Source organism: Leishmania infantum, chromosome 28, assembly GCF_000002875.2.
Source record: "Leishmania infantum JPCM5 genome chromosome 28".
NCBI classification, from domain to species: Eukaryota; Euglenozoa; class Kinetoplastea; order Trypanosomatida; family Trypanosomatidae; genus Leishmania; species Leishmania infantum.
In genome coordinates, this window is record NC_009412.2 from 248,604 (window position 1) to 260,823 (window position 12,220).

Below are 12,220 nucleotides of genomic sequence, written 5' to 3' on the forward strand. Positions count from 1 at the left end.
GCGAATAAACAGCGACGCACGTGCACGTGTCCGTTTCCGGTAGCCCGGGGCACAGGGAAAGGAGCACGCGGGTGAGCGAGTTTCGGTGGCCACCGTCGCGAGAGATGGAACGTGTTGTGACGTGGACGAAACAGAATGGCAACAGAGGAGTATGAGAAGTGAGCAGAAAGTGATGAGAAAGAGACACAGGTGGAGAAGGCGGAAGAGGAGAGGTGCTCTACGGCGCTGCACGGGTGCAGTGGGAGAGTCCGCAGCGCGCGCGCGAACCAACTGAAGGCATCGTAGCGTCGAGCTGGGAAGTGAACCGCTACCGAGAAACCTCTATCTTCTTCGAATACTTGCGCCGCTGATAAGCTCAATCAACATCTACTGTCATTCCCCCTTCGCATCAAGATTTGTAACCGGTTATCCCTCAACTGCACATAGAAACCCACACCGTAGACAGGGACAGCCGTCGCAAACAATACCCGCGAAGCCGGCTGTGTGCAACATAAGAAACGAAAAGGATGTGAGTCGCACACCTCACCGCTGCCCGGAAAGCTTGCCTTGATGTGTGTGATATCGCCTCCATCTTGCGCAGCAATGGGATGATGGCATTACCTTCCATATCGCATGTTTTTTGTTGTAAGTTCCTTTTCTTTGAGAAGGGTGCTTCACACCTGAGCTTCAAGAGGCTTTGGGGGCGTGGATAGGCACGGAGCGCGCTTGCGCACGTACGCGAGTGAGTAAGCGAGATCCTGTGCACAAAGACAAATGACGACGATGGTAACACGCCGTTCCTTCGCCCCTCAGCTTGCTTCGCTCACTCTCCAGCTCCACATGCATATACGCCATCATACACTGTCGTCATCACCTTCTCCATCCCAATGATAGAGCAACAACGTTGCTATACAGATACACAGAGAGACAAGAGAGCTAGCACGAAAAAAAAAAAACGAAGGAAAACAGAGCGCGAGAGAGGTGCGGCAGCGGAGAGGAGAGAGTCGACTGAGCCGCACACGCCTTCGTCGCCTCCCTTCTTTTCCTCACTTTTTTTTTCGAGCCTTCCCGTCTTCACCTCCCTCCTCCTCTGCCCCCACTTTTATGATAACGTCGGGGGGCGGCAACACGTAAGGCAGCACACGAAGAGGAACAGTGGCGGAGACAAAAGGCAAAACAAAACAAAAAACAGGCACATGCACAGACGAGAGTGACAAGAAGGAGAGGGAAGAGAAGGAAATAAAAGAAGATGACAAAGAAAACAAGGGGCAAAACACGCGCGCAGCGCTACGCTGCGACGCAGCCACACACACGTACATACACACTGAAAGGCGCCCAAGTGTGTGCGTGCGTGTGCGCTTGCTTGGTTGTTTGCCTCTGCATGCGTGCAGACAATTTCGTGGTGAACAACGAAGGAGAGATGAGTGTTGGTGAAAGGAAGGGAAGGGACGGGAGGGGTACGGAAAAGTAAACGCGAACGACACACGGACACCCACGCGTGCACAGGATGAGAACGAGAAGAGGAGTGTTGGTCACTTGAAACAAACACAATAGAAACGGAAACATGAAACAGACACGACACAGCAGACCCACCACACAACCAAGCCCACGCCCCGGTAAACAACTGAGAGACTCACACAAACACGCAAAGATTCATAACGAGAGAATACACTCGAACGGAGAAGGACGTACACCGAGACACGTTAACAGAAGAACGTGAGGAGGTAAAGAATGAACACGGCGGCGAGGGAGCACGCCTGCTCTACGCTGTTCTGTGGAAGGAGGAGGATGGGTGTCGCCATGCATTGCAGTATTCGAGGATGAAAAAAAGAAAACGCCTTCAGAATGCGGGCACCCTACATATATATGCATGTTATGCATGCAGCTCTCTCACGGATGCCAGCCCCCGTGACACTTGCACAGTCAGTCCAAGTAAGCTCTGCACTCCCCAGATGTAGCCATCTCCTCACCTTCACATCCATGCCAGCGCACGCTTCCGCAGCCCTTCGCCCTCCCTATTCCCACATCACGCGACAACGCGCACACCCTTCCGCCTCGACTGTCTACTTGGCCAGCTCGTATCGCTGCTTTGCCTTCCGTACCACCTGCACCACGTAGTGATAGAAGAAATCAACGTAGAGCAGCGACTGCACAAACCCGCTGAAGACCGAGATCCAGCGCACTTTGTGATAGATATAGTAGCGAATCGCCCAATGGATCATGTACACGACGCGGTACGCGCCGAGGCAGAAGAGGTAGTGAGATGTCAGTGCATCGTACCGCTCAGTGTACTCGAGCAAGAAGATCTGCGGCAGAATCGCAACAGCCTCCAAATACTGCGAGAAGGTCCAACACAACTCGATAACGATGTTGTGCCGCGGTGTCCCATGAAACAGGATGGAAAGCACCGCGCACGGAACGATGAGGTAGCGGATGCGGAAGGTGTCGTTTTCGCGGTCGTAAGTCGCCTTCCACGGACTCTTGAACTTCATCAAATAGCAGATATGCAGCGTTGAGGCGATGAAGAAGATCTTCATGGTGGTGTTATAGATGCCAATGAAGGAAAACAGCACATCAAGGTAGCGCGTACAGAAGACAATGGCGAACAACTCCATCGACTTGAGTGAGATGCCGGCGGCCGAGCGCTGACGCAGCATCTTCGATAAGAGGATCAAGATAGCGCTGAGGTGCAGCATATCACCGACTACGCGAACCAACGCCATTTTCTGCCGGAGTGCTCGATGCGCTCGATTTCTACTAAAACAGCTTCGTGTGTGTATTTTCGTAGTGGGGGAGACCAGGAGAAGGCGGCTGTGAGCTAGTTCTCGTTATTGCTCACGAGTGGGGGCGAAGGGGCGTCCAGAATGACGAGGCGGCGGCTTTCTAGATGTGCACACGACCTGAGCGAGAGGAACAATGCCAATGAGCCTCACAAAAAAAAATCTAAACAGGCATATATATACATATATATATATATGTCTTTGGAGGTACGCATGTATGCGCTTGTGTGCGTGTATGCGTCAGTGGCACCCGGCTTTCGCTTCGCCTTTCCGTTTTTCTTTGGTTCTTCAATGCTCAATCAGTCGGCGTGTGTCTGTATCGGTGCGCCTTGCGCTTGTGTGTGGCGGGCGCGACGGCAAACGCGGGAAACTGCGGCTGGGAATCCTCCAGAGGTATGGAGACCAGAAAAAGGAAAGGAGAATAAAATCAAGGGCGAGAGCAAGAGTTTCCCTGAAAGAGTGGCGCCGGTCGTCGAAGTGAGACAGCGCCGCGACGGACGGTGAAGAGTGAACCTGTGTCTGAATGGGAATGCAAACACATACCTCTGGGCCTCTCTATCCCATCCGAAGATGGGGCACGCGCCTTCGAACGTTAGCAGCAGCTGAATGGATGCTCTCGAACAATATACACAACGCCAGCAACCACGCTTGAGTACGTTAGTGATGTGCCGTCAGTCAAGTTCATCACTGAGCTAGTCTATTCGCATGAAACGAGCGGGAATGTCTCAGGGGCACACCCGGAATCTGGCCCGTCTTTCACACATCGCCATGCCTTCGACATGTACACACGAATAAGAGGCGTCGCGGCTTCCACTTCTGCCGTGTGCATCGCTCCCCCCCCCTCCCCCTCCCCCGGGAGCGTATCTTGCGCTCCTTTTTTGCCTCGATTTTCCTGCATGCGTGATGACGATACCAGACACGGGCACACACCTCCGTCCCATCGTAGGATGCACACGTGAGGACGGCACACGCACAGGCCTGCACACACACACAGCGCAGAGAGACAGAGTGCCAAGGAAAAGACAGACCAACACTTCACTAGACGTCGGTGAGCGATGGCGGTGCGGCTCCCTGTGGTTGCGAAAAGCGCGAGGGAGAGGAGGAGGGGCACCAACGGCAGCAGCGGCTGCCACAGTGTCAAAAGCCACACAAAGACACCAACAGGAGACGCGGCACGGTCACGGGGCCTTCGAACTGAGCAAAGACTGAGATGAGAGGAGACGAGGACGGAGGACGACCTCACCGCCGGACTCACCGCCTCCACGCCAGCAGCAGTAGGCAAAGGGAACCCGAAACCGTCGTGAAGGGCCTCGAGTGCGCTGGAGGGAACCGCAACGACACACCACGGGGGAGCGTAGGGCGATCACCAAATAGGTTATTTACGCTCTTCCTTCGTCGCGCTTTATCTGCTGCTCTACAGCTTGTACCAGGGGCACCTCCCCCTTTTTTCACTCCACCTTGATCGACCGGGTGGGCAGCAGGAGCGGGTTCATCTGCGCCATGTATATGAGCACCCACGACATCCAGCAGCAGAAGGTGGCCACCGCGCACAATACGCGGACAAGGTCGACCTGGCTTTTCGCCCAGAGCGGGGCGCTCAGCGCACCGATAGCGCCGATAATGATAAAGATGAGAGTGCCGAGAAAGAGGCCCATGGTGCGCCGCGTAATGATACTTCGCTTGTTCGACGGCTTCTAGGACTGGGGAAAGAGGAGACGTAGCTGTTCCTGCGCCTCTCCAACACTTGATGCACTCGTGCGAGAGGAAAGGGGGAGGAGCAGCAGCAGGCACAGCAGCACGGAGGCTCAGGTCAAGGAATGGGGAGGAAGAGAAGAGGGGGGGTGCGAGAACAGCATAAACGGAATGCGTGATTTGCTTTTCTTTTCCTAGTTTTTTTTTCCTTCGCTTCTCACTGGTAGCACACACACACACGCACACAACGGAACAAAACAAAAGCTCGATGAAAGAGAGGGCGTGTGTAAAGCAGTTTCCTGAGTCGGTTTGAGTGATTGGCTTGTCCAGCAGAGATACAGGCAACCACGAGAATATGAATCGAAAGGGGTAAAAGCGAATATGTGTAGCTCTGTGACGTTTTAGTTACCGTGTGTATGTGTGTGTGTGTGTTCGCATGTGTACGTGTGTCAGTGAATTCGTCAGGGCAAGATAAGGGCCACGGCACAGGGAACGTAAATGGAAGCGGTGCACCAAGATGAGGGGGTGTGGAAGATAGGGGCACAGGAAAGACCGAGGAGGAGGGAAGTTGGCCATGGACGCAGAGATCGAGAAGAAAAGAGTCGCAGGCCCATGAGGGGTCGGGAAGCGGCAGACACAACGTCCCTGCACATCAACCATGCAGTCCAGCTGCATTTCATCCTCGGAAACCATGTGCCGGACACACCGCAGAACAGTCGTCTTGAGTCCTGCACACTCACGCACAAGCCGACAGGAAAAGCAGGTTGCATCTCTCCCTCTCCAAATGCTGTGCCGCGTACTGCTCCTGCCTCTTCCACTTGGTTTTCCCTTGTAGCGGTGGGTGTTGGGTGGGGGAGAAGAAGGATTGTGTGGTTTGCAGCCCACTCAGACAAGCCGGTGGCAAGGAGACAACGCTGGCACAAGGGAAACAATGCACTTCGCTTCCCTCCTTTTCCCCTCAAGAGTTCCGTCAAGCGTCAGGCAACGCGATGCAGGGAAACAAGTGGAGAAGACCCGGCGAGGCGGGGCCAGAAAAATCGGATGTCGATAGAGAGGGCAGCATGGGAAAAGAGCGAGGACGCGAGGGAGGCGTGCACGAGGCCGCAACAAGCCCACAAATAAAAGTGCCCCACACGTCACTCCCTCACAGGGTTGGATTCTCCAACTCACTCACCACGCGCCACGCCCCATGATTGCTCGTCTCCTTCCACATCGCCACCGTGCCATCAGCGTAGGACACCAAGAGGAACGTACCTACCAAAGACCACGAGAGTTTCGTCACATTCTCGCCTGGAGTGCCGTGGGGCGGGGGCAGAAGGCGGTACTGCCATGGGTTCGAGGCGGGTCCATCCTGCACCCAGACTGCTACCAGTCCGTCCTCTGAACCGGCCGCGATGTACGTGAACGGCAGACCCAGATTCGGAGCCCAGCACACCTCCCGCCACGCTGGGGCGCTCGTCGCCTCGGCCGCCTCCAGCTCTATGGACGTCCACACAGACCCCAGCGGCGCGCCGCTGCCTTCTTCGCCGGGCAGAGGCGCAAACGAGTGCGTCCAGAGCTTCACGAACCGGCCACCACCGCATGTGATCATACGGGGTGGTGCGAGCGGTATCGGCGGCGCATTGCCCGGAACATTGCCAACGTCCTTCTCCAGAGGCGCCATGAGCAGTGCTCCCGGCGGAAAAAACGGAGCGAAGGAGAGGCCGCAGCAACCGTGCGGATGGCTCTCGAAGGAGTGGATGTCCCACGTGCCGTCTGGGCCGCCGGTGAAGACGACCACCGCCCCATCCGCGCAGCCGACGGCAAACAGCTTCCCGTACTCGTGCGGGGCCCATGCAACACACCAGCCCGGTGCGGCCAAGGTGTAGACGTAGATTTTGCGATACTGTGCGTCGTTGCCCACGTCACACCAGAGAGCCACCTCATTGGCCAACTCAGTGCACGTAACGAGGGCGGCCGTGTATAAGGCGGGAGGGGCCCATGCCACGCACGTCACCGTCGCCGCTTGTTCCTCGCTGCTACACTGGAGCACCGCGACCGGGCTCCACGTCGTGGGCTGTGGCCCACCCTTGTACTGCGACGCTTCCTTGGAGGAGGAAGTGACAGACTCATAAACGTGCACTGTGCCATCACTACTCGCCGTCGCCAGATGCCGTCCATTCGCATCCGCTGCAATGTCGGTCACGGCCGCAGTGTGGCCTGTGTCCAGTAGTGTGTCACTCATGAGCCCTCCTCCACAGAGTGAGTATGATCTGTCGGCCAAGGCGGGGAAAAGGTTCAACAGGCAACAAGTGCGCGCGCATCCGCACACACGGCAGTCTACTTCGGCGCCTGTACGTTTTCCTTGAGGCCCTTCGGCTTTCGATTCCGTCTCCTTGCCCCCTTCCCTCAGACGGGCTCCGCCGCGCAGGTGGGTGAGCGACACGAGCTAGGTGTGTGTGTGTGTGTGTGTGTGTGTGTGTGTGTGTGTGTGTGGCGTACGCCAATGCGCAAAAAGAAGGGAAAGGCCAAGTAGTGCGTAGCGTTGGGAGGTGAAAGAGGGGGTGGGGTGCAGAAAGCAGAAAGGATCCGAAACAGGCGTTTCGCGTACAGTGCCGATGCCTATGCCCCCCTCCACACCGCCACAAATCGAAGAGGAAAACCAGAAGACACACCGGCGCACTTTGCTTGCGCAGGGCAGTGCACAAATCGATCAGGCGGAGAGTAGAGAAGAAGTACGTGAGAGGGCCAAAAGGAGAAAGATGTGCGAGATGAGACAACAGACGCGGTCAAGCGGCAAGCGGGTGCCGTCGAGACGACAAGCGGCGTGAGCGAGGAGTGGGAGATGTTGCCTACACATTCACGCATGGGCACGCACGCGCCTGCAGCACCGCTTGCCTTGGAAAGCCGGACGGCCATCTACGGTGAGGGACTCAAATGAAAGACTCCTATGCTGCCTGCAGTCGCCGCTGCCCGTGTAGTTGTCATCGGTGCTCTCTAGAAATAGCAGCTGCTGCTTTTGTTTTCCCTTTCCCGCCTCGCCTCGATCGTACACGAACACAGAAAAACGATAAGATTTGTAACGCAAGTCAATGTAGTGGGAGCCTCCTGCACGCACAAGAGTCACAGACACGCCCATATGAAAAGCAGCCAAACAACACACGCACGCGCATGCAAGTACTCGTTCGGGTGAGTATTCGCGTCTGGACAGTGAGCGGAGTCGGTTCAGATGTGCGCCCGCTAGGCACAGCCGCAGCGCTTGTATGTGCTTACCCTTATCCCTCAAAGGCAGCGAGAGCACCACCAACGCACACGCACGCTTCCATGATCGCCACGCTCACCGAGTACAGAGTGTGTGTACGCGTGTGTTACTTCTTTCTGGCAACGAGTGCCGTCCGGTGCACGCCCATCCACATGTCGACGCGCCGCTTCGCAAAGATGAAGTACTTCTGCATATGAACCCAGCCACTACCGCGGCAGGATCGCCCGACGGAGTCGAAGGCGACGACCGCCGAGAGCGTGACCACAAATGCGATGACGCTCCAGAACCACGTGTAGGCGTCCGACAAGCGACCCGCGCAAAGGCGGTAGACTAGGCGGTACGCGCCATACGCAGGTATGCACACAACACAGAGAAAAATAGCGTAGAACACGATCACAAAATCGCACGAGAAGGGGATGAGGGCGACGTTGTGCTTGCATCGGGAGAAGCGGGTTGCCTCATACCAGTCACCGAGGTAGAGACGATGTGACTTGACAGCGCGCAGCTTGGGGTGCATCTCGATTAGGGTGGAGAGTGCCTGAACAGAGAGCTCGTTGCGCCAGTTGCGCGGCGGGTCATCGAGGCTGTACGTCTCCAGCACGTCGGCGTGCTTGCACGCCATCATAACGCGATGCACGGCAACGGCGTCGTTCCACCCCTCCAAGGTCACCTCGCGCAGGTTATGGCAGCGGCTGAGAGGGCCTAGGAGCTGCGGCGCCATCGGCTCGCAGTGGCGCGATAAATACACGTACTCAATGCCAGGATTCCAGCGGAAGAGTGGCTCGATGAGACGGGCATCGAGCGCGTCAAAAGCCTCCCCACTGCATGAGTGGGGCACGATGATGCTCTTACACCCGCGCTCCGTGCCGAAGGCCCATACACCGCGCAGCCGACTCCGCAGGGACGGAAGAAAGTACGCTGTATTCACAACGCACGTGGGTTGGTCAGGAAAGCCGAAGAGGGACGGGTTGACGGCGGCGTAGCCGAGCGTCTTTTGAATGTCTTTGATGCACCAGCGGTGCAGCGGCATCGTGCGGAAAAAGCCACGGTACAAGGGAATGTACTCCATGCGTCGTCTTCGCTCCGTGAAAGGGTTGTAGAACAGTGGCCTCCATCGGCGCGGCTCCATATTTCTCGCGCGGCAACGCTGCGTCGAAGGAAAGAAGGTCAGAGCGGCTTACCTGCCGGCTACGCCTGCCTCTCACTTGGATGAGGTCACCCAAGGGGAAAGAACTAACAAGAGAGTCGAAACGGAAACAATGAGGAGGTGGAGAGATGGGCAGTCGCGCTGGCGTAAGAGCAGGTGATTGTGCTCGTCCATGCGCCCGTCAGCAAGTTTGCGGTGTCCGTCGGGAAGAGGAAAAGAAAACGCCGCCGACGCAGGTGCTCATTCCTCGCACCTCGCAGGGTGTCCTGCTGAATGTGCGCGTGTGCCCGTAAGTGCGGGGAAAGGAAAGCTGAAAAAGTGGTGCGCGTGTCTTCGCATGCGCCACGGGTTCAGAGAATCGAGAATCGACAGAGAGAGAGACGAGTGATGGCGTTGCGACACCCAAAGATGCCCCCCTCCCCTCACCCCTTCTGACCACCTATTCGAAGACGAGTTGCACCGTGAAACGTTGCCCCACGCGTGCTCGTGTGGGAAGTAAGTCGAGAAAGGCTGAGGAGAGGCGCAAGCAATATGGAAGTGCGTGCGTGGATGCGTGGTAGACAAGACAGTGTAGAATATGCCCACCATTCTGAGGGATCATAGGAGAGAAAAGACAAGAAACGTCTTGATGGGGAGGAAAGCAAGGCAAGACGCTGCAAAACAGCGTGCGATCTGCCCCTGCGAGATGCAAGCGCGCGCATGCTGAGCCCGCCTCCCTGTGCATGTCAGCATGGAGACGGTGATGAGCTCTTTTTTGTTTCGCTTCGGCTCTTGGTTGGCGTACGGCGACAATCTCGCGTGGCTGTCAGGAAAATATAGAGCGAGAGAGGAGAGGGGGGCACGATTTTTTGCGGCACCCCGCAAGCACAGTTCTTCTCGGGAGAGAGAGGAGAGGGTTGTCGTGGGCGAGTGGTGGGTGGAATAGAGGGAGGGAAGAGGGGAAGGTGCGATGATAAGAGACAGTGGAGAAAGGCGGCGTGGTTGCTTCTCGAATGGGTGTACATATCCGCTTGTGTTTGCCGGCGCCAACGTGGAGCCGGCCGAAGTAAACCATACAAACACACGCGCGCGTGTACACGTTCGACTCAAACGAAAATGAGAAGACCGCTAAAGGGGGAGCGAAAGACAAGAGAAAAACGGAAAATGCGCGCCGACACTGCGTCCACCTCGCTCGCCGTCTGTGTCGTTGTACTGGAAGGAGGCACGAAACCAACAAGCGAAAAAAAAATGGCGTGTCTTGCTTCGTGGGTTCGCTACACTTAGAAAAGAGAAAGGAGAGCGCGTGTGCCTGTGTACCTGTGCACGTGTATCGGAGGCGTGTTAGAGAGAGGGCTGCGGGGGTGTGGGAGTGGGAAACGTCCTCCAACACGCACAACGGGCGTTCGGCCTCGGGTGTGAAAGAGGGGGGAAGGGAAGGATAATGTCAGAGTTTAGGTTTTTGCACGAGAAACACGCGCGGCAGCAGAGTCCCCCAGAACGCGGGCAAACGACTCCGCAATGCAGGCGAGACAACACGACGCCTACGACACTCTGTAAGGCAAGACTTTGAAGAGGAAAAATGCAAGCCGCGTTGTCGCGAAGAGCGCGCTCTGGGTGATGGTGAAAAACAACATAGGGCAAAGGGCGCAAGAGGGAAAAAAGGGAAGACGCGTCCGCGTGCCCACCAGCGGGGTGAGCTGCAAGACGGTGTACGTGCGCGCAGAGAGAGAGGGACATACACACACATACACGCAAACAAGCACAGATGCGCGCATGAGAAATAGAAAAGTACGCTACACGAGAACTAGATGTGTCCGCACCCTCTACGTGGTGTTTCCTGTCTCCCGTCCTACGTACACGAGTGGCGTGACGCACGCGCGATTCAGTCCAGCACAGGCCACGATGGAAAGTATCTCATGTAGTACTCATCCATCCGGCGAAAGTGCACGAGTCGCACATTGAGCGGTACGCTGAGCGCGGCTACGCGGTGCACCGCTGACGCGATCCCAGAGGCAATCCACTCCTTATCGTTGTTGAAGACACCGCCGCCCACCTTGGTGAGGAAGATGGGCGGTAGCGAAAAGGGCGGCGTCGCTGGCGAAGACGCGACCGCCAAGCTGGCCTGCCGCTCCAAATCACGGAGGGTGTGCTGAACGCCGACCAGGAGCGTGGCCTCGTACGTGCCGCGTAAGATGATGCGGGAGAGAGTGGCAATGCCAATCCACTCCAGTGGCGTGCAATGGTCCTTCGGGGGCAGGCTCAAGGCACTGTTGTACGTCTGAGTCACTTCATGAACCTCCACCTCGGCAGCAACATCTGCATCCAATCTGCACACAACTCTTCGCTCCGCTTGATCGGTGAGTTGGCGCTGCTCACGAACGCGGAAGACAGGCGGGTCGTGCAGAGGCAGCGTCACGGTGGCATCTTCCACCAGTCCAATGCGAAGACGCGACGCCAACTCCTCCTCGACATCCGCCATCGAGATCCCTTCGACGGCGGCGATGCGATGCAATCGCGCAGGCAGCGAGGCCATTTGCCGTTTCAGAAAAAAGTACCCGTTTCGGATCGTGAAGAAGTGTTCCCGCGGCAGCGCAGGCGCGCTGCAAGCAGTGGAATAAGCGGCATCCGTAGCATAGGTAGCGTCACCACTGCTGCGCGCACGGGTGAGGTAATCGACAAGTTCGTCCAGCATGTTCAGCTGGCGATCTGTTTGCTGTCCACGGTCGGCCACATCAGCATTTTCCGTGAAAGCCACCGCATCCGTGGCTCCAAAGAAGTCGGGATGTAGAAGGTAGTTACGATAGACAGTACCAGCCATGCACGCCAAAGCACACGCCGGCCCCTGGGTCGGATAATGCGCGTAGTGACGCACGCCGTGCTCCGGTGAAATTTCAGACGACGAGAACTCGAGCAGGTTGAACTGACTGGCGACCTGAAAGACGCCATTCACCGTGAGGCTGTGCATCCGCCCAGCGTCGCCCGTGACATGTACGCACGTCACGGGCGACGGTGGTTTGGACATCTCGCAAGAGCTAATTCTAGCGGCTGCTAGTTTCGCGAGCAGCCCTGGGTACTTCTCGTCAAACGTGCGCACGGCCGCCGTCGTTTCCGTGCGAAGATCGGCAACCCTTGGCGTGGAATGCCAGCCGCTGCTGACGGGGAGGCCGCCTGCCACGCGCGGGTGGTGAAACAAGGCCCGCTCCTTGCGCACGCGGTTGTGGCCGCTCGACTTGTTGGCGCGCACCGCCTCAAAGGTGCAGTTTTGAAAGAGGGAACGTCGTGTGGCAACGTAGTCGCCCTCCGCAAAGCCGAAGAGGGCCTCGAAGAAACGCTCGCCGATAGGCATTTCCTTCACGGAAGGTTCGCTGGCCGGCGCGCGAGTACTTTCTGGGCTAGCGCCGC

The 12,220-nt window shown here is 57.1% G+C and overlaps 5 protein-coding genes across 5 annotated transcripts; all 5 read right to left on the reverse strand.

Annotated features, from left to right (window-relative positions):
• Positions 1-2,042: 2,042 nt before the first annotated feature.
• LINJ_28_0670 (ER lumen retaining receptor-like protein) lies at positions 2,043-2,702 on the reverse strand (the record flags this gene model as incomplete). The annotated part of the gene is made up of 1 exon (XM_001470062.1): positions 2,043-2,702. The coding sequence occupies one exon, from the start codon at positions 2,700-2,702 to the stop codon at positions 2,043-2,045; it is 660 nt and encodes a 219-aa protein (XP_001470099.1).
• Positions 2,703-4,207: 1,505 nt separating this feature from the next.
• Positions 4,208-4,414, reverse strand: LINJ_28_0680 (conserved hypothetical protein; the record flags this gene model as incomplete). Its single annotated transcript, XM_001470063.1, has 1 exon — positions 4,208-4,414. One exon carries the CDS (start codon positions 4,412-4,414, stop codon positions 4,208-4,210), a length of 207 nt encoding a protein of 68 aa, XP_001470100.1.
• A 1,181-nt stretch (positions 4,415-5,595) lies between these two features.
• Positions 5,596-6,675, reverse strand: LINJ_28_0690 (putative protein transport protein Sec13; the record flags this gene model as incomplete). The annotated part of the gene is made up of 1 exon (XM_001470064.1): positions 5,596-6,675. One exon carries the CDS (start codon positions 6,673-6,675, stop codon positions 5,596-5,598), a length of 1,080 nt encoding a protein of 359 aa, XP_001470101.1.
• A 1,123-nt stretch (positions 6,676-7,798) lies between these two features.
• LINJ_28_0700 (conserved hypothetical protein) lies at positions 7,799-8,821 on the reverse strand (the record flags this gene model as incomplete). The annotated part of the gene is made up of 1 exon (XM_001470065.1): positions 7,799-8,821. The coding sequence occupies one exon, from the start codon at positions 8,819-8,821 to the stop codon at positions 7,799-7,801; it is 1,023 nt and encodes a 340-aa protein (XP_001470102.1).
• Positions 8,822-10,700: 1,879 nt separating this feature from the next.
• LINJ_28_0710 (hypothetical protein, unknown function) lies at positions 10,701-11,783 on the reverse strand (the record flags this gene model as incomplete). The annotated part of the gene is made up of 1 exon (XM_001470066.1): positions 10,701-11,783. The coding sequence occupies one exon, from the start codon at positions 11,781-11,783 to the stop codon at positions 10,701-10,703; it is 1,083 nt and encodes a 360-aa protein (XP_001470103.1).
• Positions 11,784-12,220: the final 437 nt, after the last annotated feature.